This window comes from Saccostrea cucullata, unplaced genomic scaffold (genome assembly GCF_032062105.1).
Source record: "Saccostrea cucullata isolate Sc308-1 unplaced genomic scaffold, CSIRO_AGI_Scuc_v1 ctg3714, whole genome shotgun sequence".
NCBI lineage: Eukaryota > Metazoa > Mollusca > Bivalvia > Ostreida > Ostreidae > Saccostrea > Saccostrea cuccullata.
Window position 1 is genome coordinate 31,648 of NW_026934169.1, and position 24,403 is coordinate 56,050.

Consider the following 24,403-nt stretch of genomic DNA (forward strand, 5'->3'; position numbering starts at 1 on the left):
TTTTGGAAAAACCTGAATTAAAACTCTAGTAAATTGAATTTAAGATTTTGTTGGGAAGTTGTCGGTCCAAAAAGCACAAGTCGAGCAGACAAATAATCATCGTGGCATTCAATGTTGCCGGCACAGCTAGGTGCTGTTATATGACGATGACATCTAAGAAAAGAATGAAATGCTTCAGATTGATTCAGTTTTTGTTTTACAATGTAAACATGCCCCGTCCCCGCCTTTTGGGTAGTCCACTTTTATTTACACGTGATGTTACACTTATATCGCCTAGATGCTTTTGTCCTTGATGTAAGCTGTTTTAAGTTCTTTTCTTAATATAAACCGGTTTTCATTTTGACTCGGTATTTTAATTTGCATTTTAACAATTGTTTGATTTGTAGAATCATTAATAGTATTGTGGAATCATGCCGGTGATAAAAGGATTTATTTTTATATCAGATTAGCTTTCTCTGGTCTTATTTCTATCATAAAGCTTTAAGGATATCATACTGAAAATTGGAGCGTCTTTGGCTTTTCTCTCGTCTTTTGCATTAACCTGAATACAACTTTATGAACTGTCTAGTTATGACACCTTTTTCGTATACATTGTACATTTTGTTTTGCTTAATTTACTAATGTAATAAATACGTTTTCCAGCATTTTTTCTCAACTGAGAGTGTTATAAATGGAATAAATACTACTTATTGGTCAACCGTAAGCTTTCCTGGTATTGTTTATCCAAGATTCTTAGAACCTCATGAAACAAACACGAATTGAAAATTTTGTAGTTTTATATGGCATTTTAGCATGAAATAATCTTTTCATAAGTTTGGTATATATATCAACACCGAAGGTCTGATTCAAACTGACCATAATTATTTTTACAACAAAACATACATACTAAACAAGGAAAGAGTCAAATAAAATGATTAACAAAAAGTGACAAGAAATAAAGTATCAATCAATTCTTGGACGAATGGTGACATTTTAACGGCATGTAAATAAATGAATTACTGTAACAGATGAAAGAATAAGTGTTAATAACTACCATCTGCCTTGGAAGACGGTATTGTAAAGTTGAAGTTTTTTACAGTCTTCGGACTATGCACTTACTCTCTTTTGTGATTGGTAGAAATTGCATGATGAGAAAATTTCCAATTATTTCATTGGTTGAAATGTTGTTCAAGGCAAGGGAGATAACTTTCTGATGATCTATTTTTCGTACGACTTAACAATTTTGCAAGATTTCCAATCTTTAAAAAATGACAAAACGAACAACAAAATCAGCAGTAATTATTTCTTAATAACATGATATTTTTTATAGCAATAAATGTAAAGGTCTCTTTAATTTCATTATCAATAAAATTTGATAGTTATTGCTTGCAGGCTTTACAATTTGTTATTATTCTTTTCCCCATTCTTGTTTGAAGAGGAATGGGAATCAGCCGAGGTTTGCCGAAAGCTCTCGGCCAGTCAAAGTTTACGTAGATGACCGACCGACAACCGTGGTAGGGCTAATGCCCGTAAAAAGCTAATTTAGAAATGCAAAATCAAATAATTCAAAAGAATTATACGGCATGTTAAGTGTAGATCTGTTTACTGTTTATAATTGTTGCTATAGACGGTAAGCTTTTTTGAAAAGCTCTACTTGTAATATATTAATAGAAATCAATAAAGGGATTAACTGTCTATCTCTGACTGTGCTTTCGTAGAGATTAAGGCTGCGCGGAATTTATGAAATTTATCACACTTGCTAAAATATACAAAGTTTTGATATCATTCTACACAAAGTCCGATCATGTTATTTACACAGTTATCTAAAATAAGTTCAAAAATACTTTATTCCAGATCGTAACATTATCATTTAATAGTCATAACAATTCGTACGTTTTGGTTATTTTTCTCAAAGTATACATTCTTAATGCCGATTATTCTCCACAACAGGAACTTGCGCAGCATTGTTGGCTGAAATCCTTGTCGATCTCCATCTTGACCTCTGTTGACTTGCCTGTGTCGTCATCATACGTCCGACACGAGGCAAATGGCGGGGAATAAAGATGTAAAGTAACAGCACCTTCTGTTTGACTTTTGTTCCCGACTCTATGAAGACCTTCTGCGTCTAAATACAAGACAAGGCAAGCGTATTAGTAAACAATTATAAATACTAGTATATCATGAAGATGCCTAACAAGTAACAAGGTGCTGATAGAAGCACCAATTAAGATACAAACAATTTTTAGATTTAACTACACGATTCTAGGGACGCTATCAAAGTACTACGGAAAAAAACGCTACTCCATCTCGACAAAAGTTTGTTAAAGCCTCATGCAATGTAGTGTAGAACTTTTGAATTTCCGAGAGAAAACAGTTGATTGGAATTTTAGAACAGATTTTGGTTATTGTTTGACTTGAATTATCCCATACTTTGCAACGCAGTAATAGTTAGGGTGATTAAAACTGGTGACATATGTGACGCGCCAAGCAAAAACCTTCCTTATATCTATTATGACATGCAGAAGGATAAAACGTACGCTCAACTAGGACCTGGGGTCCCCCGCAAATAGTTCGTCATTTTGCGTAGTAATAAAACATTCTAGGAACTCTCCAGGCATTAAAGGCACAAAAGTAAATTCATCGATATCAATACGGAGACCTCAGGTCACCTTATATATTAACTGAATTTTATATGATAGACAATTTTCTTTGTCTTACTCAAAAATAATCATTTTCATAACTTTATAAAGATCAACTTTCTAATATATATATTAGCAGAAACGTGAAAATAATAAAGGGTGACTAGAGGTAACCTCATATTGTACATCAATAGGGGGACCAAAGATCACCTCACACTGTACATCAGTAGGGGAACCAAAGGCCACCTTATATTTAACATCATTAGGGAGACCAGTGGTCACCTTATATTGTACATCATCAGAGGGATCATAGGTCACCTTACATTTTAAATTAATAGGGGTCCAAAGGTAATCTTTTATTGCACATAATAGGGGGACCTGGGGATACCTTATATCGTACATCATTTGGGGGACCAGAGGTCACCCTATATTATACATCAGTAGGGGGACTACAGGTAACCTAATATTGTACTGTACATCAGTAGATGGACCAGAGGACACCTTATACTATACATCTGTAGGGGGACCAGAGGACACCTTATATTGTACATGAGTAGGGGGGCAGAGGTCACCTTATATTGTACATCAGTAGGGGGACGAGAGGACACCTTATACTGTACATCAGTACGGGGACCAGAGGTCACCCGATATTTTACATTAGTACGGGGACTAGTGGTCACTTAATATTGTACTGTACATTAGTAGAGAGACCAGAGGTCACCTTATATTGAACATCAGTAGTAGGACCAGAAGTCATCGTATATTGTACATCAGCAGAAGGACCAGAGGTCACTTTATATTGTACGGGGACTAGTGGTCACCTAATATGTACTGTACATCTGTAGCGGGATCAGAGGACACCTTATATTTTACATTAGTAGTAGGACCAGAGGTCATCTTATATTGTACATCAGCAGAAGGACCTGAGGTCCTCTCTTGTATATCAATAGGGGGACCAGAGGACACCTTATACAATACATCTGTAGGGGGACCAGAGGACACCTTATATTGTACATCGGTAGGGGGACAAGGGGTCACCTTATATTGTACATCAGTAGTAGGACCAGAAGTCATCGTATATTATACATCAGCAGAAGGACCAGAGGTCACTTTATATTGCACGGGGACTAGTGGTCACCTAATATTGTACTGTACATCTGTAGCGGGACAAGAGGACACATTATATTTTACATTAGTAGTAGGACCAGAGGTCATCTTATATTGTACAGCAGAAGGACCTGAGGTCATCTCTTGTATATCAATAGGGGGACCAGAGGACACCTTATATTATACTTATGTAGGGGGACCAGAGGACTATTATTATTATTATTATTATACAAAATTTATAGAGCGCCTTATATAATAAACACAATTACTCTAAAGCGCTGTACAACATAGTTAAAATACATTCATAAATACAACATCAAGAATAAAAATTTTGTTGAATAGCATAAGAAAATAAAATTTAGTATTGATAACCATTTTAAAAATTAAAAATATTTTTGCAAAATGATGATTAAACGATATCAAAACACGAAAAGAGAAAACTGCATACAATAGAGCATAAGAAATTTCAGAAGATTAAAAATAACCAAATATTTAAAGTCAAAAATCTTTAAACATAAATAAATAAATAAATAAATAAATAAATAAATAAAAAGTCTATATTTGACACTTAAAAATAAGAATTTAACCGAATGCTGACACCTTATATTGTACATCGGTAGGGGGACCAGGGGTCATCTATATTGTACATCAGTAGGGGGACCAGAGGACACCTTATATTGTACATCGGTAGGGGGACCAGGGGTCATCTATATTGTACATCAGTACGAGGACCAGAGGTCACCCGATATTTTACATTAATACGGGGACTAGTGGTCACCTAATATTGTACTGTACATCAGTAAAGGGACCAGAAGTCACCTTATACTATACATCTGTAGGGGACCAGAGGACACCTGATATTGTACATCAGTAGGGGGACCTGAGGTCACCTTATATTGTACATCAGTAGGAGGAACAGAGTTCACCTTATATTGAACATCAGTAGGGGGACCAGAGGTCACTTTATATTGTACATAAGTAGGGGGGACCAGAGGTCACCTTATATTAAACATCTGAAGGATGAAAAGAGGTCACATATGTACATCAGCAGGGGTACCTAGGGTCACCTTTTATTGTACATCAGTAGGGGGACCAGAGGTCACCTTATATTTAACATCAGAAGGATGACAACAGGTCACCTTATATTGTACGGGGACTAGTGGTCACCTAATATTGTACTGTACACCTGTAGCGGGACCAGAGGACACCTTATATCTAATACCAGAAAGGGGACTAGAGGTCACCTTATATTGTACATCATTATAGTGACCAGAGGTAATCTTGAATTGTACATCATTACAGAGACCAGAGTTCACCTAAAAGTGTACATCATTATGGGGACTAGAGGTCACCTTACATTGTACATTATTGGAGGACCAGAGGTAATCAGTGATGGACCACAGTAAATTTTATATAACATATCATTACGGAGACCAGAGGTCACCTTATATCGTACATCATTACGGGAACCAGAGATCACCGGATATAGTGTACATCATTCCTGGGACCAGAGGTCACCTTATATTGTACAAGATAACTGGAGCCATAGATCACCTGATATAGTGTACATAATTACCGGGACTAGAGATCGCCTGGTATATTGTACATATTTACAGGGATCAAAGGTAACCTTATATTGCAGATCATTATGGTGACCAGAGGTCACCTTATTTTATACATCATTACAGGGACCAGAGGTCACCTTAAACTGTCACCTGATATAATTATAGATATAATTAAATAATTATAAATTTCAAGGTCCCTGGCTCAGGGGTACCATGGAGGGATGGGGGCTCTAATTAAATACTGTAATTGAATTAATGCTTTCAAATTTATTCTTTGGTATAAACCAAATTTTTTTTATGAACAAGGGTGCCTTTTCCAAAATTGTGAAATGTATGACCCCAAAATGAGGGTTTTTATGGTCAGTGGGCACTACTTATTATTGATAATTATTACTGATTATTTGAAATGCACTTTTTTTGTTCCCCTACGCTCTATATAGGTATTATGTAGCCAAATTAAGTATGCTAAGTACATAGTTATAATGCGCAATGGTACTTTTTTTCAAAATTGCGAATGTCATGGCCACTGGTTCAAAGCGCAAACCAAATTCAATCGGTTTAAAGTTTTTACATGATCTTCAGATGACCTATAAGACCCATAGGCCTCTTGTCGTGTTCTTATAAAAGAACCTTTGCATGGTATCCCGTTAGTATGCATTTTATCTCTAATCTCTGATCCATCCTAATGTTCTTTTGAGATGTCTCTGGGTTACGATGGGTCCGCCTTCATATGAATTATATTTTATGTCTGGTTTCCTTAAAAATGTACAAAATGGGAACCACTGGTGTCCCTATTTATGTACATTATAAGGTGACATCTGGCCCCCCTTGTGTTGTAAAATATAAAGTGCCCTTAGGTCCCCATGATGATCTACAACATAAGGTGATCTTTGACCAACTACCTTATGATGTAGAAGGTGACCTGTGTTTCCCCTTATGATGTACAATATAATCTGACGTCTAGTCTGAAACAGTATAAGGTGACCTCTGTTCCCCTTTCTGTTATACAATTTAAAGGTGATCTTTAGTCTCCATAATGAAATAAAATATAAGGTGACCTTTGGTCCACCTATTCATGTACAATATTAGTTAACCTCTGATCCACCTAGTGAAGAACGTTAAAACTGACCTGAAGGCTCTGTACCCAAACTGATGTACAATATAAGGTGACCCTGAGTCCCCAACTGATGTACAATATAAGGTGACCCCTGGTCTCCCTACTGATGTACATTAGAAGGTGACCCCTGGTCTCCCACCCATGTACAATTTAAGGTGACTCATGGTCCCACTACTGATGCAACAAAACAAGATGACCACTGGTGACCACTGGTCCCCCTACTGATGCAGACACCATGAATACTACTACCTCTTGTTCACCTTCTGATGTAAAGTGCTATATAAGGTGTCCTTTGGTCCCCCTACTCATGTACAATATAGGGTGACCTCAGGTAAACTTATGGTGTATAATATAAGGTGACCTCTGGTCCCCACGATGCACAGACAAGATGACCTCTGGACCCCCTACTGATTTAAATATAAGATGACCTCTGGTCCCCTTATTGATGTACAATATAAGGTGTCCTCTGGTCCTCCTACTGAAGTACAATATAAGTTGACCTCTGGTCCCCTACTGATGTACAATTAAAGGTGACCTCTGGTCCCCCTACTGATGTACAATATAACTTAACCCCTTGTCCCCCTACTTATGTACAATATAAGATGACCTCTGGTTCCCCTGCTGATGTACAATTTAAGGTGACCTCTGGTCCCCCTGCTGATGTACAATATAAGGTGACCCCTGGTCCCCTTACTGATGTACAATTTAACGTGACTACTTATGTACAATATAAGATGACCTCTGGTCCCCCTATTGATGTACAATATAAGGTGACCTCTGGTCCCCCTACTGATGTATTTAATCAATATTTTATTATGTAAAGTAAGATTACATTATTGGATTGGACATCAGGCATGGCCTATATAAGTCCTCTCCTACTGATGTACAATATAAGGTGTTCTCTGGTTCCCTTACTGTTGTCCCCTACTGATGTACAAAATAAGGTGTCTTCTGGTCCTCCTACATATGTAGAATTCAAGGTTCCCTCTGGTCCCCCCATGTACAATAGAAGGTGCCCTCTGGTCCCCCTACTGATGTACAATATAAGGTGACCTCTGGTCCCCCTTCTGATGTACAGTATAAGGTGACTTCTGGTCAACCTAATGATGTTTTATATAAGGTGACACACTGGTCCCCCTACTGATGTACAATATTAGGTGTCCTCTGGTCCTCCTACTGATGTACAATATAAGGTGTCTTCTGGTCCCCCTACATATGTATTATATAAGGTGACACACTGGTCCCCTTACTGATGTACAATATTAGGTGTCCTCTGGTCCTCCTACTGATGTACAATATATAAAGGTGTCCTCTGGTCCCCCTACTGATGTACAATTCAAGGTTCCCTCTGGTCCCCCTACTGATGTACAGTATAAGGTGCCCTCTGGTCCCCCTACTGATGTACAATATAAGGTGACCTCTGGTCCCCCTTCTGATGTCCCCTTCTGATGTACAGTATAAGGTGACTTCTGGTCAACCTAATGATGTTTTATATAAGGTGACACACTGGTCCCCCTACTGATGTACAATATTAGGTGTCCTCTGGTCCTCCTACTGATGTACAATATAAGGTGTCTTCTGGTCCCCCTACTGATGTACAATATAAGGTGACCTCTGGTCCCCCTACTATAGCTAATGTACAATATAAGGTTGCCTCTGGTCCGCCAACTGATGTACAAAATAAGGTGACTCCTGGTCCCCCTATTGATACACAATATAATGTGACCTCTGGTCCCCATACTGATGTCCCCTACTGATGTACAAAAGAAGGTGTCTTCTGGTCCCCCTACATATGTAGAATTCAAGGTTCCCTCTGGTCCTCCTACTGATGTACAGTAGAAGGTGCCCTCTGGTCCCCCTACTGATGTACAATATAAGGTGACCTCTGGTCCCCCTACTGATGTCCCCTTCTGATGTACAGTATAAGGTGACTTCTGGTCAACCTAATGATGTATTATATAAGGTGACACACTGGTCCCCTTACTGATGTACAATATTAGGTGTCCTCTGGTCCTCCTACTGATGTACAATATATAAAGGTGTCCTCTGGTCCCCCTACTGATGTACAATTTAAGGTGTCCTCTGGTCCGCCTACTGATGTACAATATAAGGTGGCCTCTGTATCCCCATATAATGTAGAACAGAAGATGACACCTGGTCTTATTAACTTTTTGTTACCTCTGGTATCAGCATAAAGATTATGGGAACAAGCAGAAGTCTTATATTGTACATCAATAAGAATTTCATACTTCACAAATTATAGTATATGAATGATACAAAGGTAATCTTATGTTGTACATTGTTACGATGTTGCTGAAAGTTGTACGTAGTTTAAAATCATTTAAATAAATAAATTTAAATAATTTAAAATCAGGGTATGTGTAGAATTATTTTTTAAATCCTCTCCAAAAAACAGTTGCGACACTAATTTTTTGAAAATTGGAAAAAGTGCACAATTTCTCCGAGTTCTCTAAATGTATGTAGGATTGGTCAACTTGCTTGTCTTTAAATACAGTATATGTATCCCGAAAAGAAATAACGATTGGTGCATTTTTAAATTTTTATTTCTTTTTTTTAATGTAGTTCATGAATTTGATGTGTTAATTCCAGGGAAAGGGGATGAGAACTCGATGCAGCCCAAAACTTCGAAATACAGGGGGTACATCTTCTTTGTAAAATAAATAAAATCAGAGGTTTACTAAAAAATGTTAAAGTGATGAGGTCACCCATTTAATCATGATCTCATAAGGAAGAAGAAGGAGACATTAAATAATTTAACAAATAATTATTCCATTATGTTGAAGGATCGGTGAAAAGTCCGAGCGAAATTAAGAGGTACGGGGTGGTAAGGGAAAACATCTTCCTCCTCCCCCTACTTGTTAGAGATCTGCGAATTCAGAGACTTGATGTCGTTTACTCTGAGTCGCATACCATTAGTAAGAAGATCAGAGGTTAGGCACTGTGTTGTATAGATACTATAACCTTACATGGAATAAAATCATAGGGGAGACCACAGGTCACCTAACGTAAATCATAAATGTTAAACGCTTATATATCATATAAAATTGCAGTTAATGTTGCTCAGCACCCACCCTCCACCCCCTCTATCTTTTCTAATACCCATCAGATGGTTATTCCTTTTAAAAAGTTGTTTGTTTTACACTGTAAAGGTTTCACAGTATTACGATTTATTCTATTTTCACTTTACGTATGCAACGCACTACATTTTGTAGCGGAGTAAACAGGCCCGATAGTCGTGAACTAGCAGGGGACCTAAGGTCCTAGTTCAGCGTACGTTTTATCCTTCTGCTTATGACATAACGCGTCTAAGTATCATTAGGACGTTAACCTGTATTCTCATCTGCCATGTGTTTAACTTCCTTGTTCAAGCAATAATAAAAACGTTATGGAGGAATTTCAGGTGAGTTTTAATGAAGTTTACTTCACCATAATATATTCGCAAAAAAATATTTAAGTTAATAATTTTTTTTAATTAAAGATAGATATATCCGAATGAGAAAAAAAATATGTGAGAAACTTGTTGGACCACTATACTGTCATGTTGATTGGATATCGGTACATGCAAATGCGACTTTTTCGATCGCATGCATGCATGCAGGTGTGGATTTATTTAACTTTTTTTTTTTACTTCAAATGAGAATTGTTGTATTTATATTTCAAAAAATTATACATATTATATAATCTTTGCATTTTCATTACATTATATCGAAGTGGTGCACAGGATTGATTGCCTTCATCACAAGCTCTGCGTAAGCATAATTTACGCAGAGCTCCTGGTTTTGTCAATCGAGTGATTTCTATTGACTTGTTTGATAAAATTGCGAACTCCTGTGGCTATGCTTTAATAATGTGGAATATAAAGGGATGTATGAAATTCATAATATTTGATTTCGACAGGATAAAAACGATCTTAATAACTTTTGTTGCCAAGCTGTTGCTAATGTAAACAAAGGGGCTTCACTCTAAATTTCTTCAGAAATGAAATTCTTTCGAGAATTTATTTAATGCAGTTACAATATGTCAACAAAATGCTAATCTGTTGTGTGTGTGAATATAGATAAATTTACAATCATTAATAAGCAAAATTGTACTATTCATGACACGATAAAGAAAAACATAATGTACAACCTGTGTGACTTGACCGATTTAAATTTAAAACTCAGGAATGAATGGCCGAGGATACGGACCTTTAGATCCATTTTCTAAGCCTTATACTAAAGTTCACTTTACTTTTGATTTTTCTCAGCAAATGTTTTAAAACTCAGGAATGAATGGCCGAGGATACGGACCTTTAGATCCATTTTCTAAGCCTTATACTAAAGTTCACTTTACTTTTGATTTTTCTCAGCAAATTTTTTTGCCTCATCACTCCAGACAAATGGGCCCACTTTACTTCCTGGTTCCTCGCAAAATTCAACTTTTCGGAGTGAGAGTAGATGGACTTCCGAGGCAGTATAACTACCTGGTCGACGAAAACGAAACTGTAGGTATGCAACTATTTTTGCAGACCAAAATATGTACATGGACGTTTACCCTGCAATGAAAAAATGTAAATTAATGAAACTGAATTACACTTTCAGGGGAAAATGGATCGAAGACACATGGACTAAATGCTGTAATATCAATGCTACATCACTGCTTACACAACTTTGGATTAGGTGAAAACGAGTGCATTGTTCATGCGGACAATTGTGCAGGTAATTCTGTTCTTAATCTTTCAGTTCATACCGGTATCCGATCATAAAGATTTTTCTTTAAAAATAATATTGATTTTAATTGTAGCATAAGATCAAAATAAAAATCGATATTTGTTGGCATACTTCTGCTGGAGAATGTGAACTATATTCAGAATTATTTTTAATAATTTCATAACATAACTCAAAAATCTTTTATGATGCTTAGTGGATTCAAATTTTGCACATATTAAACGCATCCACAAGAGAAGTGATTGCAACTCCCTCGAACAGATCTATCGTTGTCCAACAATGCGGTTTTATATGCTGAGGAGGAATCTTTGATGTGGTCGGGTTGGGTGCAGTTCTTCTCCGAGCACTTTGTTTCACTCAATGATTTGCGCTGATTCCAAATCTTTCGATTTTGCCATGACAGTCCAGGGTATGTACTTTGCAAAAAGTCTAGTGATGGTGAGGAGATTCCTGTGAGACTTTTGAAGTTTGATGTAAGGCATTTTGCTCATGATGCACGACCTCCAGAGATTTCACCAGGAGGTCTGACACGAGAAAGGCAGGCATACCTTTATAGCCGGATCCGACCTTTCGTAACCAATCCTTGGAAAGATGTGACCTGTCCCACGATTAAGAACGAAAAATGGCAGTTCAAAATTACTTCTTTTGATTAAAACCTGTGCGATACAATATTAACCTTTAAAAGGATCTTTTATTATGAAATGTTAACTTACATGTGATATTAAATATCGTGATTTGTACATGTATACGATTACCAAATACAGTAGTTTAAATCTCTTATGCATCTGATCGTATCTCTAGAATTTCCCTGTTTTTACCTTCCTTAAATATTTTGTTGTTTTAAAATTTTCGACACCGAACACTGTTCCTTATTTTCACCTTTTAAGGCTTTTATACCTTCCAAATATGTAATAATATGTAGTTTATATTTCATTTACATACTTGTGTATAATAATATACATACCAGTGATAAGAGCCACGTCGTTTAAACTGTAAACGCTGTCTTTTATCTTCTCCATTTTACATCCACAAGACCTTTCACATGACGTCATATCCGGATTCTTATACAGCTCTTCGAACACCTCTCCCTTAAGGGTCTTCATAAAGCAGTGGGAATTTGGATGATTATGTATTTGGCTTTTCTGACCGGAATTCCAGCATAATATCAGCAAGTTGTAATGTCCATTCCCGTTGTCTAATAAGGTACGGGTATATCTAAACAAAAAAAACTCGCAATACGGCTATAGAAAAAACGGAAACTTTGTCAAATTAATCAGTAAATATATTTATCATCCACAACTCAAAATCAATTTCTGAAGGGAGTTTTTTTTTTAAATCTAAATTTTGTTATAACACAGCAGAGACATCTGGGTTTTTTTTAACTAGATATTTTTTCTCGAACCAAATATGCGTAGAAATCTGGATATCTCCACCAGCGTTGGGTGGAATGATTTATCTGTATAATTACATTTAAAAAAAAAAATCTTTAAAAGTATTCTAGAAACGTAATTCTAACTAAAAAAGATAATCTGTTCTATGACATGTACAGTAATGTTTCAGACAGAGAACGCATTTGATAACCCACACAACGTAAGAATTAAATGTGTACAAAATGCGTTATGTCCCAGGCCTTTTTTAATTTTAGATTTATGTTGCGATTTAATAAATTAACTCGAGCTCATTTAATAGAAAATTGGAAGTTCAAAATTGAAACGGAATACAATGTGTGTCTAATTAACTATTACCACCCCTTATTTATTTATATAAAAAAACCATGCTTTTTATGAAAATAACTCATACAGCCATAACGTACTTGTCCTTGCTCCAGATTTCCATTCCCTCCCAGTCCCCTGGGTGACTTTTGTACTTGGACAGTAGCTGCTTTACCATTTCTACGGACTCTTTCTGAAATCCGTTCGCCAACTCTTTACAAAGATCAGATCGTAAAGCTTTCAAGTCGTATCGCGCCATTATTTGAGGTATTTGTTGAAGTGGAAATTTAACTGCCTACAATGAATTTCTGTATGCAATAAAGGTATTAACGAGATGTTCCGATCCTTATATATGCACAGAGGTATTTTATTAATTTTTTTTTCTTCGAAATCACCTGATGGTATGTTTTTCTGTAAGTTTCACAACGGGTCATATTAAAAGGAAAATAACTTTTATGACATGGCAACAAGATTAAAATCTTACAATAAGAACATAAATGTCAAATACTTGTGTACTTCAGTAAGTTTGATTTCCTTGATTTGATAATTTAATCATAATATTGTTTTTGAAAAGCAGTAAAGCCAGATAGAGAAAAGGAAATAATAAAAACTTAGACATGACAAAATGTAAGTTAAGGAGACAGAAATAATTAAGTGTTCTAGTTCATGTTTCGGAAGTTGGGAGTTGGGCTTATTATTTTTAAATATTTTTTTCTTCAAGCATCAAAATATTATCCTAGTTTGGTTATACTGTAACGAACAATAGGGAAACAGCTTTTCGTTGATCTTTTTCTTTTGTAACAAGATGTGTTTGTGATGCGCCCGGCGGCAACAAAGTTCTACAGTCTATTTTAAGCTTATAGGCCACAGCCAAGGTCACTGACTTTGGTGTCATTTGAAGGAACTTAATTAGTGTAATATGTATACCAAATATGAAGTCTCTATATTTAATATTTCAAAATATATATTGTGAAAGTTTGTCTATCTGTCTGTTGTTAACTTTAACCTTCGCCACAACTTTTGATCCATTAAAATGGAGACTACATATTTGGTATGCTTACTCCATTATATGACATTTCCTTTATGTGCACCTTGAATTAAAAAGACCTTACACTTAATTAACCTTGCTAATTCCCTCAATTATATACATTAATAGTAAACACTGTAATTAGTAAAAAAGAGAAACCTGAATTACTTAAATTACTGAAATATATACATGTATCATTGTTTTTAATTATTGTTTAATTCAATATACTCGAAGTTTCATGGTATACAAGTTTATATTATTGACCTTTGACATTTCATTTAAAAACATTAATTGACACTGGAAGTTTTTACTCATAAAATAAACAGCTAAATATCTTCTCATTTTAAAAATATATAGAACAAATATATTTGCAGGTTTATATGTAAGTACATTTGTAAAGGGGGTTTTGACCACAGAATTTCAGTTATATTCAGTTCAAATTATTATGATCGGGATGAAATTAATTTTTCATTGAATGTAATGAATACAGTGTTGTCAGCAAACGCAGTACATGTATACTAAAAGTTCCGCTTTTTGAACACAAAGAGTTTAGCTTTAGAAACAAAACACTTACTAGTCACCTGACAGAAACAACTGGTAAAAGTATACGCTTGGGTTTTTTTTAATTATGGAAATTTATTTTCATATGACCTGAATGCTTTTGTGAGACAGTAAACTGTTATATTACGTTTTTGAATAAGTTTTCCTATTATATCACAAATGTAATAAGTTTCGCTATAAACCCTGAAAAATGCCGAGTCACACCGGAAACAGTTATGTCCGGCCGGAAACAGTTATGTCAACCCTCGCCGGAAACAGTTATGTCATCCTTTCGATCACGTTCACGTGTTGTTACCTTACGCATTTTAGCTCGGGTTCGAGATGTTATGACGTCGGTTGCTAAGCAAATGTAAACAATGGAGCGTTATTCTTAACGTCAAGAAAGCATTTCTGGATTATTTGTGAAAATTTAAACGATTTTAAATGATTTTATTTTTTTTTTTTTTAGTTTTAAAAATGTCATATAACATATACCACATAGCTTCTCGGGCGACTATACCAGAATATTTGCCCCTCGTTGACAGGAAAGACCTGGAGTGTTATGTCACCCGATGCCTTCGGCATCGGGTGACATAACACTCCAGGGCTTTCCTGTCAACGAGGGGCAAATATTCTGGTATGTCACCCTCGAAGCCATGTGATATATGTATAATATTACTTGTTAAATGTATCTTTGCATTATAGACTTAGATCGTCAAATTCAAACTCATGACACAAGACAGCCATATCATTTTCAATAGTTTTCTAATCTTGAAGACATTCTAAAAAATTCTAGGTTATTAAATCTGTTGTTTCAAAACGTATTATGTTTCATTCAAATGTTAAATAATATTTTATTCCTGTTTATTTAATATAAGTAACGACTTTGAATGTTTGTATTCCGTCCTCATTAAATGCATAATGGTTCTATTTAGGGTAATATTAGTTAGAGTAATATGAGCTGCAACTTTAATTTGATGTCGGAATTTTTTGTTGTTGCAAAATTGTAAGTATTTCAAAAACAGAGATAAAGAATATTTATTATCCAGTGTTGTTCATATTTGTGAAGTTTTAATAAACCATAGTTGAAACAAAATTGAAATATTTTCGTCCTGTACAATATTGATTTCTTAATTAAACAATGCTACATAACTGATCGTACAGAAGGCTTTCTTCTGAAACAGTTAAATACTTAATTTTAGTCTTAATAAATAAAAAAATTTAATTTACATTAAAAAAAATCAGAATACATAAAACAGAATAAAATGCAGGTCATATTGTTTATATAAATATTTGCTCAAGTGTTACAGACTCAAGGGGGTTACTCTCCCAGAAGTATATAGAAGAAGACGACGGGATACATAAAGATATAACAAAGAACACCTGTCTGATTCATGTACTTGTGTTCAACTTTTGATGAAATTTTCCGCGATTGCTCTTATTTATTTTGTGTTTTAACCGATTGTGAATGTACAAAATTCAAAAATTGAGCGATAACATTTTCATATCGAAAGACTCAATCTGCTTTCGGCCTCTTACATGTTGCAGTTAAAATGTAGTTGGAACTTTATTTGCATAACATGTCTTAAAAATATTGAATTGATATCATCCACATTTACTACGCATATATTTATCAAAGAGTATAGTTTCTTTTTTGAAATATGAATTCAAAACAGCCTTTGATAACAGCTTCTTTTTTACTTCAAAGCAACCGTATATATCAGAATTTCAAAAAAATGTTATTATAAGAAGCGAAGCAGTATTTTAGGTTCTCTTCTAATTTTAATCTATGTGAATGATGGCTTCCAGTATTTATCCTGGTTGCAAACATATTTAATATGCTAATAAAAATGCAATTTTATTCTTTCATAAAAATGCAGATTATATTTCAGAGAAACTTTGTACTCTTTTAAACAATGTTGAAATGGGTTTGTTGCTTTTAAGATTATAATTCACGACACCTGTTTGCATTAACAAACTTACACATGTTTAAGATTTTCATACTGAGTGTAAGGGTCATACAAATCATTTTATGGAAAAGGTTAAGGTATTCAATAAATAACAACCATATTTTGTACCTAATAGATGAATTGTCATATATCTTTTGACTATGGTAGCATTTTGAAGATTTATCTCAAAAAAGGCTCCACCAAAAGAATTTGCAAAATTTTTGTCAACTTAAATGCACCTTGAATTTTATTTTTAAGTCGATGGGCAGCACATGCTATTTAAATATATTGTAAAAAGTAATTTGATTTTCAAACAAATCTAAAAGAAATTAAAATTTCTCGCGTTACGAAGTATAGCGAGAAATAATTGTCCTAACGACATGTAAACAAATTGTTTGAGTCGGAACGGAAGTCTTATACCCGGTAATTGTGTACTGAGTAATGGCCAATGAAAATTGGTTTTAAGTTATGACGTGTTCGAATGGGTTAAAGAGAACTCTAGAATTCATTCTCTCGCACGCTCTACCCGAGCAAGTCAAAGTTTTGTAAGACGGACGCTATAGTATGCCCCTCGGGTTACATAATTTCCGTTCTTTGAATCTAACTAGCGAATTCCAAGAACACGATACTAGCATTCTGAAACATAGCAGCACGAATAAATTAAATCCTCATTAAAAGAAGACAGGAGTTTCAGGGATGCTGCTAATGAGTTGGAAGATCTTGGTAACCAAATGGAAATGTCGTCATTCATACATAAGAAATAAATCACTGACAGCCAATACTTGAGTGGACACAAACAAGATAGTTGCAGGAGGTAAATAGTATGATAGCCATAATTTGTTCAGGTAAGCTCTCGGTTGACCTAAAATTGCGTGATTCTCGCTGAAAGTTGAAAAGATAAACAACACGTAGTTTAAAGATATGTATGCCGTGTTAAACAGTATTTTTGCACAGCTGAAAGCGAACAAAAGTTTCTGAACTATGATGAGCTATCAAAAATGAATCTTTCTTGCAAATTCGACGAAATATTATTCGGTATGAACAAAGTACTGGTCGGGAAAAGAACACGATATTCTCGTGCATATTTATAAAGGACTGACCGTTTATCCTGGATCTGCGCATGTGCGCGGGAAAAGAATCGTGAGAATCATCAGGTCGAGGAAAATATTTTTCGTGACGTCTGTTCAGTGATGAACCAGTATGACTGACAAATATACCAATCAGCTCAATGAGTTGCATTTAGTGCATTTATGGGTTACTACATAAAATACTACATGTGTTTTTCGAAAAGGCCAGTTTTTCAAATCGCTCTCGGAAAGACTTGATGCATTTTCCCAAGTATTTACACGCTTAATGCATTATGTACATTTATTATCTACTAATCCCAAGTTTTCCCCACTCCATTGTACAGGTCCGTTTGTTTAAAGTTTCTCCGTGCTGTACTGCTAGTGAAAAGACAATTGCACGTGATTATTCCTCGGTACAGAAAGCAACCAACTCTGAGGTGTGCTCACGTATTGACAATCCCTATCTCACGTGTTTGTAGTAAAAGTGTAGTAGACCATCATGCTTTTCGGTTCATTCACGAGATTGGACCATTGTTTGCTGTGAGCATGCGAAACCACGTGATCACGAATATTTCAATAAGAGGCGGTTTATTATCCGAATCGGAGAGAAAATAACTTTTACCAATTAATATTTCAAACTTTTATATATAACTTTTAAAAGTGATGGCGTGGAATTGTCTTATTTGCAGAAAGTATATAACTTGACGAGACACCATATATATTTATTTCTTTTAAAATAAAACACTAATACCGCATATATATCTATAATGCTTTTCAACGATGAAGTCTCGACATAATAATAGTCCATTAACTAAAAATAATAAAAAGGTTGCTTACGTTAATGTGCAAGCCTGTCTCTAGTACAAGGGTGGTTGAATATTCGCCCTTTGGTTCAGGACATCTTATAATTTTAAATGAATAAACAGAACAGACATATGGGGGCTGCATATTCTTCGATGAAAAAAGCTTACTTGGTTCTCGTAAGCGTAATACGAGCAGTCTTTAAAATAACCATTCATGGTGACGCTATTTATTTCGAAAAATGTAATGAAATAATAAAACGACAAATTTTAGGAGTGAAAATGACAAATTGGATTTCAATTACAAGTAGCATTATATCTTCGATTATCCTGAAGGTTTCATGAAATGCTAAGAAATATAAATTTTACAAAGCCCTTTAAATGTTCTTTTAAAATATACATATCGTAAATTCATCAGAAAATACATCCAAAAGATTGAGCAAGAAATAGTTAATAAAAATAAAATCACAGCATGTAATGTTTTGTGTAGTCAGTCTATGTATTTTTTACAAGTTGTAATGTACAGGTATTCCTTACTCTACTCTTTCCGAGTTTGCCTCAATTTTTTTTTTCTAAAACCTACAATAGGATGTCATGTATAGCTACAATAATATTTCATTCCAAGAACATATTTCAAAACGGATCTTCACTTTGTTATAAATTAAACTTAAAAAAATGTCGGTTGATATGTTAAATATTTGAAATACAACTATTCAGTAACCCTCCAAAACTGTTCGATGTCAGCCCAGCACTAATAACTGCTTTCTTGATTCCTGTAATTTTGTTGACCCGAGTGTCGCCGACCTCTTGGAATGTAAAACTTTTGGAATTTTTCTCCGTCGTCAAAGTGCCTTCTCCATCTAGGGACATTCAAGTCTCTTGTTGAGTCATCATCATTGAAGTGACGTTTAGTAGGCCTGTTGGTAAATGATGAAGTAAATTTTGTCCAAGATATAAAAAAAATAATATTTTTAAATTTCTTTTTTTTATTGTATTATTCTCGGTTATTCAAAATTTGTTTGAATAAAAAAATGAATGTTTAGAAGTTTATTTTCTTCATGTGATTAAAGGTTTGATGTTGAACTGGAAAATTACTCACGATCGACACCACCAGACAAGAACGGCAACAAGTAAAGTCACAAGAACAACTGAAGAAGCTGCAGAAACAGTGATAATGAAAGCAAGACTGGTAAATGGATCCTTGCTTGTTGGCGTCAACGTGGTTGAAATACAATCTAAAAAAACAATATTCAAAATTATTTTTCTAACATTTCTGCAATTATTCTTAATTATTTAATAAAAACCTTATCTTTGAAGTTTGAACAGCTCTATGTTTTTATTTATTAAAACATGTTCAAATAGAAATATTTTTATTGGTAAATTTTATTAATCTAAAGTTTATCAAAGTAAATGAAAAATAAAAACTATTTTCAATATTTAAATGAAACCAGACCATGTAGTCAAAAAAGGAAACACTGAAAGCAACTTATACTTTCTCTCATATTACATTCACACTACATTGATTGGTAGAATCGAAATAGAATTTGCAAAAAGGTAGCAGATGATGCAAAAGACGAAAGTCTGACTTTTTAAAATTCTGAATAGTTAATTTTGCTATCAAAATTAATATGCAACAAGGTTAATAAAATTCTACATCGTTCACCGAAGGACGAGTTAAATCTAAAGCAACTCTTGTGATCACCAATAGTATTCTCACTATTTTTATTGTACAAAAATCAATATTGTTATAAAAAGATACTTCGAAATGAAATATAATGTAAGGTCCACATCGTGTCAGTTTAAGGTTGCTCTGATGCAGTAGATAGAGAAAACAGAAAAAAACATATAGTTCTTTGGAAATATCAAATTTAGTAATTATCAAAAATAATTTTACCTTTATTCAATGACCAATCGAACTTTTGACTTGAAGGATTGCAAACCTCACAGCTATTTCCTGGTTTGAAAGCTCCATGTCTTACGCACGTATTGTCAATAAAACAATACTCTGCCTATTTGTAAGGTAAGAAATAATCTATTCCTGTTAATATTGCATGTAATGCAGATTCATAGGTTTTAATGAATTATACATGTTACATTTCTCATAACATTATAAATCGACGAGTTTTAACTCAAGTGTATGCAACATTGTATCATATTTATTTATATAAAGAATACCTTAAGGTTGAACTGTTCAGCACCGTTGACATTAGAAATCTGCTGGCATTTTGACTGATATTTGTATATCGAGTAAGACGGGGAGAATTGATTTCTATCGTAGGAGATTTTGAATGTAAACTTGGTAATCCAAGTCACCCTACTGTCCTCAGGCAAAGGGCACGCTCCTTGAAATAACGTTCGGTCATCTAGAGGTTCTTCAATGTCAGTGATATGCATGATTGTGTTGTTATGATGCACCTATATTAGAAATGGTAAAATGTAATGTTGTTGAAGATCTAAGAAAAGGTTGTATTTACGCAACCAAACACAAAACAAAATATTATTTGTACATGTAGTAAAAACAATGAACTATAACATGTTGCTTCTACCTACCAACTCTCTTGTAATAAAGCACGTTTTCTTAATATCCTCAAGGAAGTATCTGCCCTCTAGGAGAACTTCGGAACAGGTCCGTGAAGATAAATCGCAAGTTCTATTTGGTGCAGTGTTAAGAATTGAGGGGGGTGCTCTGACATTGAAAGAGCAGTCATTTCCTCCAAACCCAGAATCACACGTGCAGTTACCTGTTGGGTGTAAGTTTTTAATTATTTTAAATTTATCCCGGTCGATACAAACTAACAAAAATATTAATATACTTTCAGTTTGTATACTGTGATGAATACTAAAAGGTAAATATTCACATCCAAGCCTAGAGGTTTGTGGGAATGATAAATGATCAACCTTATATACATGTATTTTTCTTAAACTGTCGGTAATAAAATCTAATTTCGAACTCTTTTCAATTTTGTATGTGATAAACACTAATAAATGATCATCAGGATACTTATAAATGAACTCTGTACACTCCAAATTTAATGGGAACAAGAAAAAAAAATGTTTCAATATATTCTTTCATTTATTCATTTTGGGGTCAGCAGGGTTCTCCACGAGGGGTTTTACAATGGCGGCCCACCATGGTTAAATTAATGTGCGCCATGGTTAAACGAGCTGCGCCATGGTTAAAATCGACAGCCGCCATGATTAAATTTTTCTGCATTTCAGTCCTGACACCTGCTTTTTTAATGACTTGAGTAGTTGATTATTGTGTTTATACTACGACTGCCATGCACCTCCCATGCCTCAAAGGAAAGCGGACTGTGCTAAACAAACACGTCGTTAATTAGCGAGTATGCTGTGAAGCGTGACAATCAATGGAGTGTCAATCAGCTGATCAGATGATAAATATCTTGAGAGTTTAATATCCTGTACACATGTAAATAATTTGGGTAAACTTCAACATGTTCACTAAATTATTAGATATATAACGGGTTTATAAAAGATGACAATTACGAGGATGATAATCGTCATGCATGCGAGTAAGGTTTCTGTGCCACAAAACCTAGGCCTACTCTATAAAATTTTATATTTCTCTGTATTTAATCAATTTCCCATGCTCTGTTTTTTTAAGCTTTAACTTTATTATCTATCTGATAAAATGTGCATAGGGTCTACATCTCAATCGCAGTCTTAGTCTTGGTTTTAGAGTTACTTCCCGTTGTTGTGAAACGTCGTGTGGCGCTATTTTTAGCACTTGAATACGTGGGGAAGTAAACAAAACATGGTGAAAAATGCAGTAACTTGAAAAATAAACGTTTAGAAAAAAGGGACACTTGACCAAATGTTCCTAAATGTGTTTAAACTTAATAAACATACTGCCTATTGATCAGTTTTAGTCGTATTGAACAAAACATTTCATACAACAAGCTACAATTCCCTATAATTATTAATTTCTGAAAAATATTGCCATGGTTACTGACTTACTGACGTTTTTCTTCTTTAGAAGGTAACTACAGTTTTGGACAAATTTTGGTACATTTGTGAAGTAAGATACAGGATAAATCCTTTTCAATTTAATTATTATTTTTTAACTTTAAAAAGTGTTAGTTATTCCATTGCTGTGTTGCAGTGGTTAAGTTTAAAAATTGTAAAACCAATCATTGATTAAATAAGATTAGGAAGTCTAACAAGCATTCCTTTTTTTCAGCCACATTTCGCTTCGCGCAGCTTCCTCCATGGTTAAATTTTCAAATGTGGAGAACCCAGACTCAGGTTAAAAAAAATTAACATGAACTGTATAGCTTACAAAAAGTATGGTTTTCAATAAATACTATTCTCTGACAGTCAAGGTCAGAAAAAAAAATTTCTCGTCTTTGTTGCAAGTTTCTGAACCCCACATACATTTTTTTTCTTATTAAATGCCTCTACATTGTATGTGCTCAATATTGTTAATATATATATAAATTTATATATAACCTTCGTTGCAGACTCCATGACCACTACAATTATTTGAACACAGCGACTGAAGTTGATACGTGACATCAGGCTGCTCTGTCTTTAGTGTGGTGTTCAGGTCTAGAAAGTTAATGCACTGCTGAAGGGCAGCTTCAATATGGATCACTGTTATGTTTACATCTCCAGTCAACTAAAAATTAAATTCACCTTTCTTTATTCTTGAACTTTAAGACAATAATTAATTGATGTATAAAATGACCATGAAAGGATAGTTACTCTGACGTCCATGATGCAGTTCGACAGCGAGGCATTGGTCATGTCACTGACATACTGCTCACATGTCTGGAATGGAGCTGAATTTATAAACGCAGATTTACAGACACTCTCAGCTATGGTCTGGTTTGAGACGTAAATTGTTTGATCCCGCTTTTGTCGACCCTAAAAAATAATATTTTTACATGAAATGTAAACTTGTCAAATTTCATATTCTACAAATTGTAGTCTTTAACGAAAAGTTGTACTCACAACGGCAATACTTCCTTGAACAGAATATTCCGGGTTACTGTTCAGATGAACAGCCCTCTTTCTACGTGTTGGTTGCACCTGGCCCATTGTTTGAGAGCAATGGAACTGTTTTCCTTTAGGTTTCGAACATTCTGAGAATGTGTGATAAGAACACTGTTCCCCGTTGACAGGACAAGAACAAATTTTATCAAGAGTTTTGGATATTTGCGGGCGATCTAATGGTACACTGTTTAAGAGGTTTTCGTGGTTCTGGACGCTGTAAAAAAAAAATCAGTAGTCAAATTATACATTGGTAAAGACATATTTGGATTGCAATTTGACACTACTCAGGTAATCTACCATGAACTGTATTAAAGGATGCATTATTATGAGTTTTTTTAGGAAACATATTGCAAATTTCTCAATAAAATGCTTTATAAGAATTATTACATCCAGGATCTAGAAAACTCATCAGGAAATTCCAAGCTCAGTCTGCTTCCGCTTTTGTTCGTAAACTCGTTTTGTCTATCGCCATCTAACGTTCCACAGAGACCCTCAGTGTTGTTAAAGTCAGCCAAAGACGGGTAGATATCTAGGTCTATCTGCCATGATCCTTCAACGGGCCATTCCACCAATGATATGGTCACAGAGGTTCCAGTGGGGAGTAGTACCTGAACGTGTAATATTTTAACATTTAGGTTAAATTTTGAGATGATTTTCATATAATAAAAATATATATATTTGCATTATTTGAAATAGAGTGTTCCTAGGAACGCACGTTTCGCGTGCTTTTAGTTTCTTTAAAGATGTAATTAAATTTAAGAGTGTTGAGTTATTTATATGCTATTAGTATATACAGTATTTCATGCAAAAAATAACTAGCATTATAACTCATAAATGCACAATAACATCCACACATAGTGTAAGACTGCGATAGAATATGTCAATCACAAAAAAATATGACAGACAGACGGATGGACAGACAGATAGACATACATACACCGGGTAGAGTGACCCCTTAGTACCGCTTGATCCCCATCCCGATACATTTCATAACACTTAAATATCAGTTTGTATGGGTACATTATACAGTTTCAAAGAACACTACTACGAGCTCATAAACATTAATAAATGTTATTGACCAACACCCAAAACTCAGAATTCATGTCTTTTTTAAATTAAATTGCCCAGGACATTCTTTGTAAAGTATGTCAAAGGTTA

General features: G+C 34.7%; 2 protein-coding genes across 2 annotated transcripts in view; both read right to left on the reverse strand.

Annotated features, from left to right (window-relative positions):
• Nucleotides 1–1,667: 1,667 nt before the first annotated feature.
• On the reverse strand, nucleotides 1,668–13,192 carry LOC134240069 (cysteine dioxygenase type 1-like). Its single transcript, XM_062722179.1, has 3 exons — nucleotides 12,948–13,192; nucleotides 12,099–12,349; nucleotides 1,668–2,104 (listed from the first exon to the last, which is right to left on the reverse strand). Exons 1-3 carry the CDS (start codon nucleotides 13,103–13,105, stop codon nucleotides 1,914–1,916), a joined length of 600 nt encoding a protein of 199 aa, XP_062578163.1. The 5' UTR covers nucleotides 13,106–13,192; the 3' UTR covers nucleotides 1,668–1,913.
• A 5,033-nt stretch (nucleotides 13,193–18,225) lies between these two features.
• Nucleotides 18,226–24,403, reverse strand: part of LOC134240066 (uncharacterized) — a 47,963-nt gene continuing 41,785 nt past the window's right edge. The window contains 9 exon segments of the mRNA XM_062722177.1: nucleotides 18,226–19,146; nucleotides 19,329–19,464; nucleotides 20,124–20,238; nucleotides 20,405–20,644; nucleotides 20,780–20,970; nucleotides 22,700–22,868; nucleotides 22,955–23,116; nucleotides 23,204–23,459; nucleotides 23,633–23,853. Coding sequence (XP_062578161.1) covers nucleotides 18,981–19,146; nucleotides 19,329–19,464; nucleotides 20,124–20,238; nucleotides 20,405–20,644; nucleotides 20,780–20,970; nucleotides 22,700–22,868; nucleotides 22,955–23,116; nucleotides 23,204–23,459; nucleotides 23,633–23,853 — 1,656 coding nt within the window. The 3' untranslated portion in view covers nucleotides 18,226–18,980.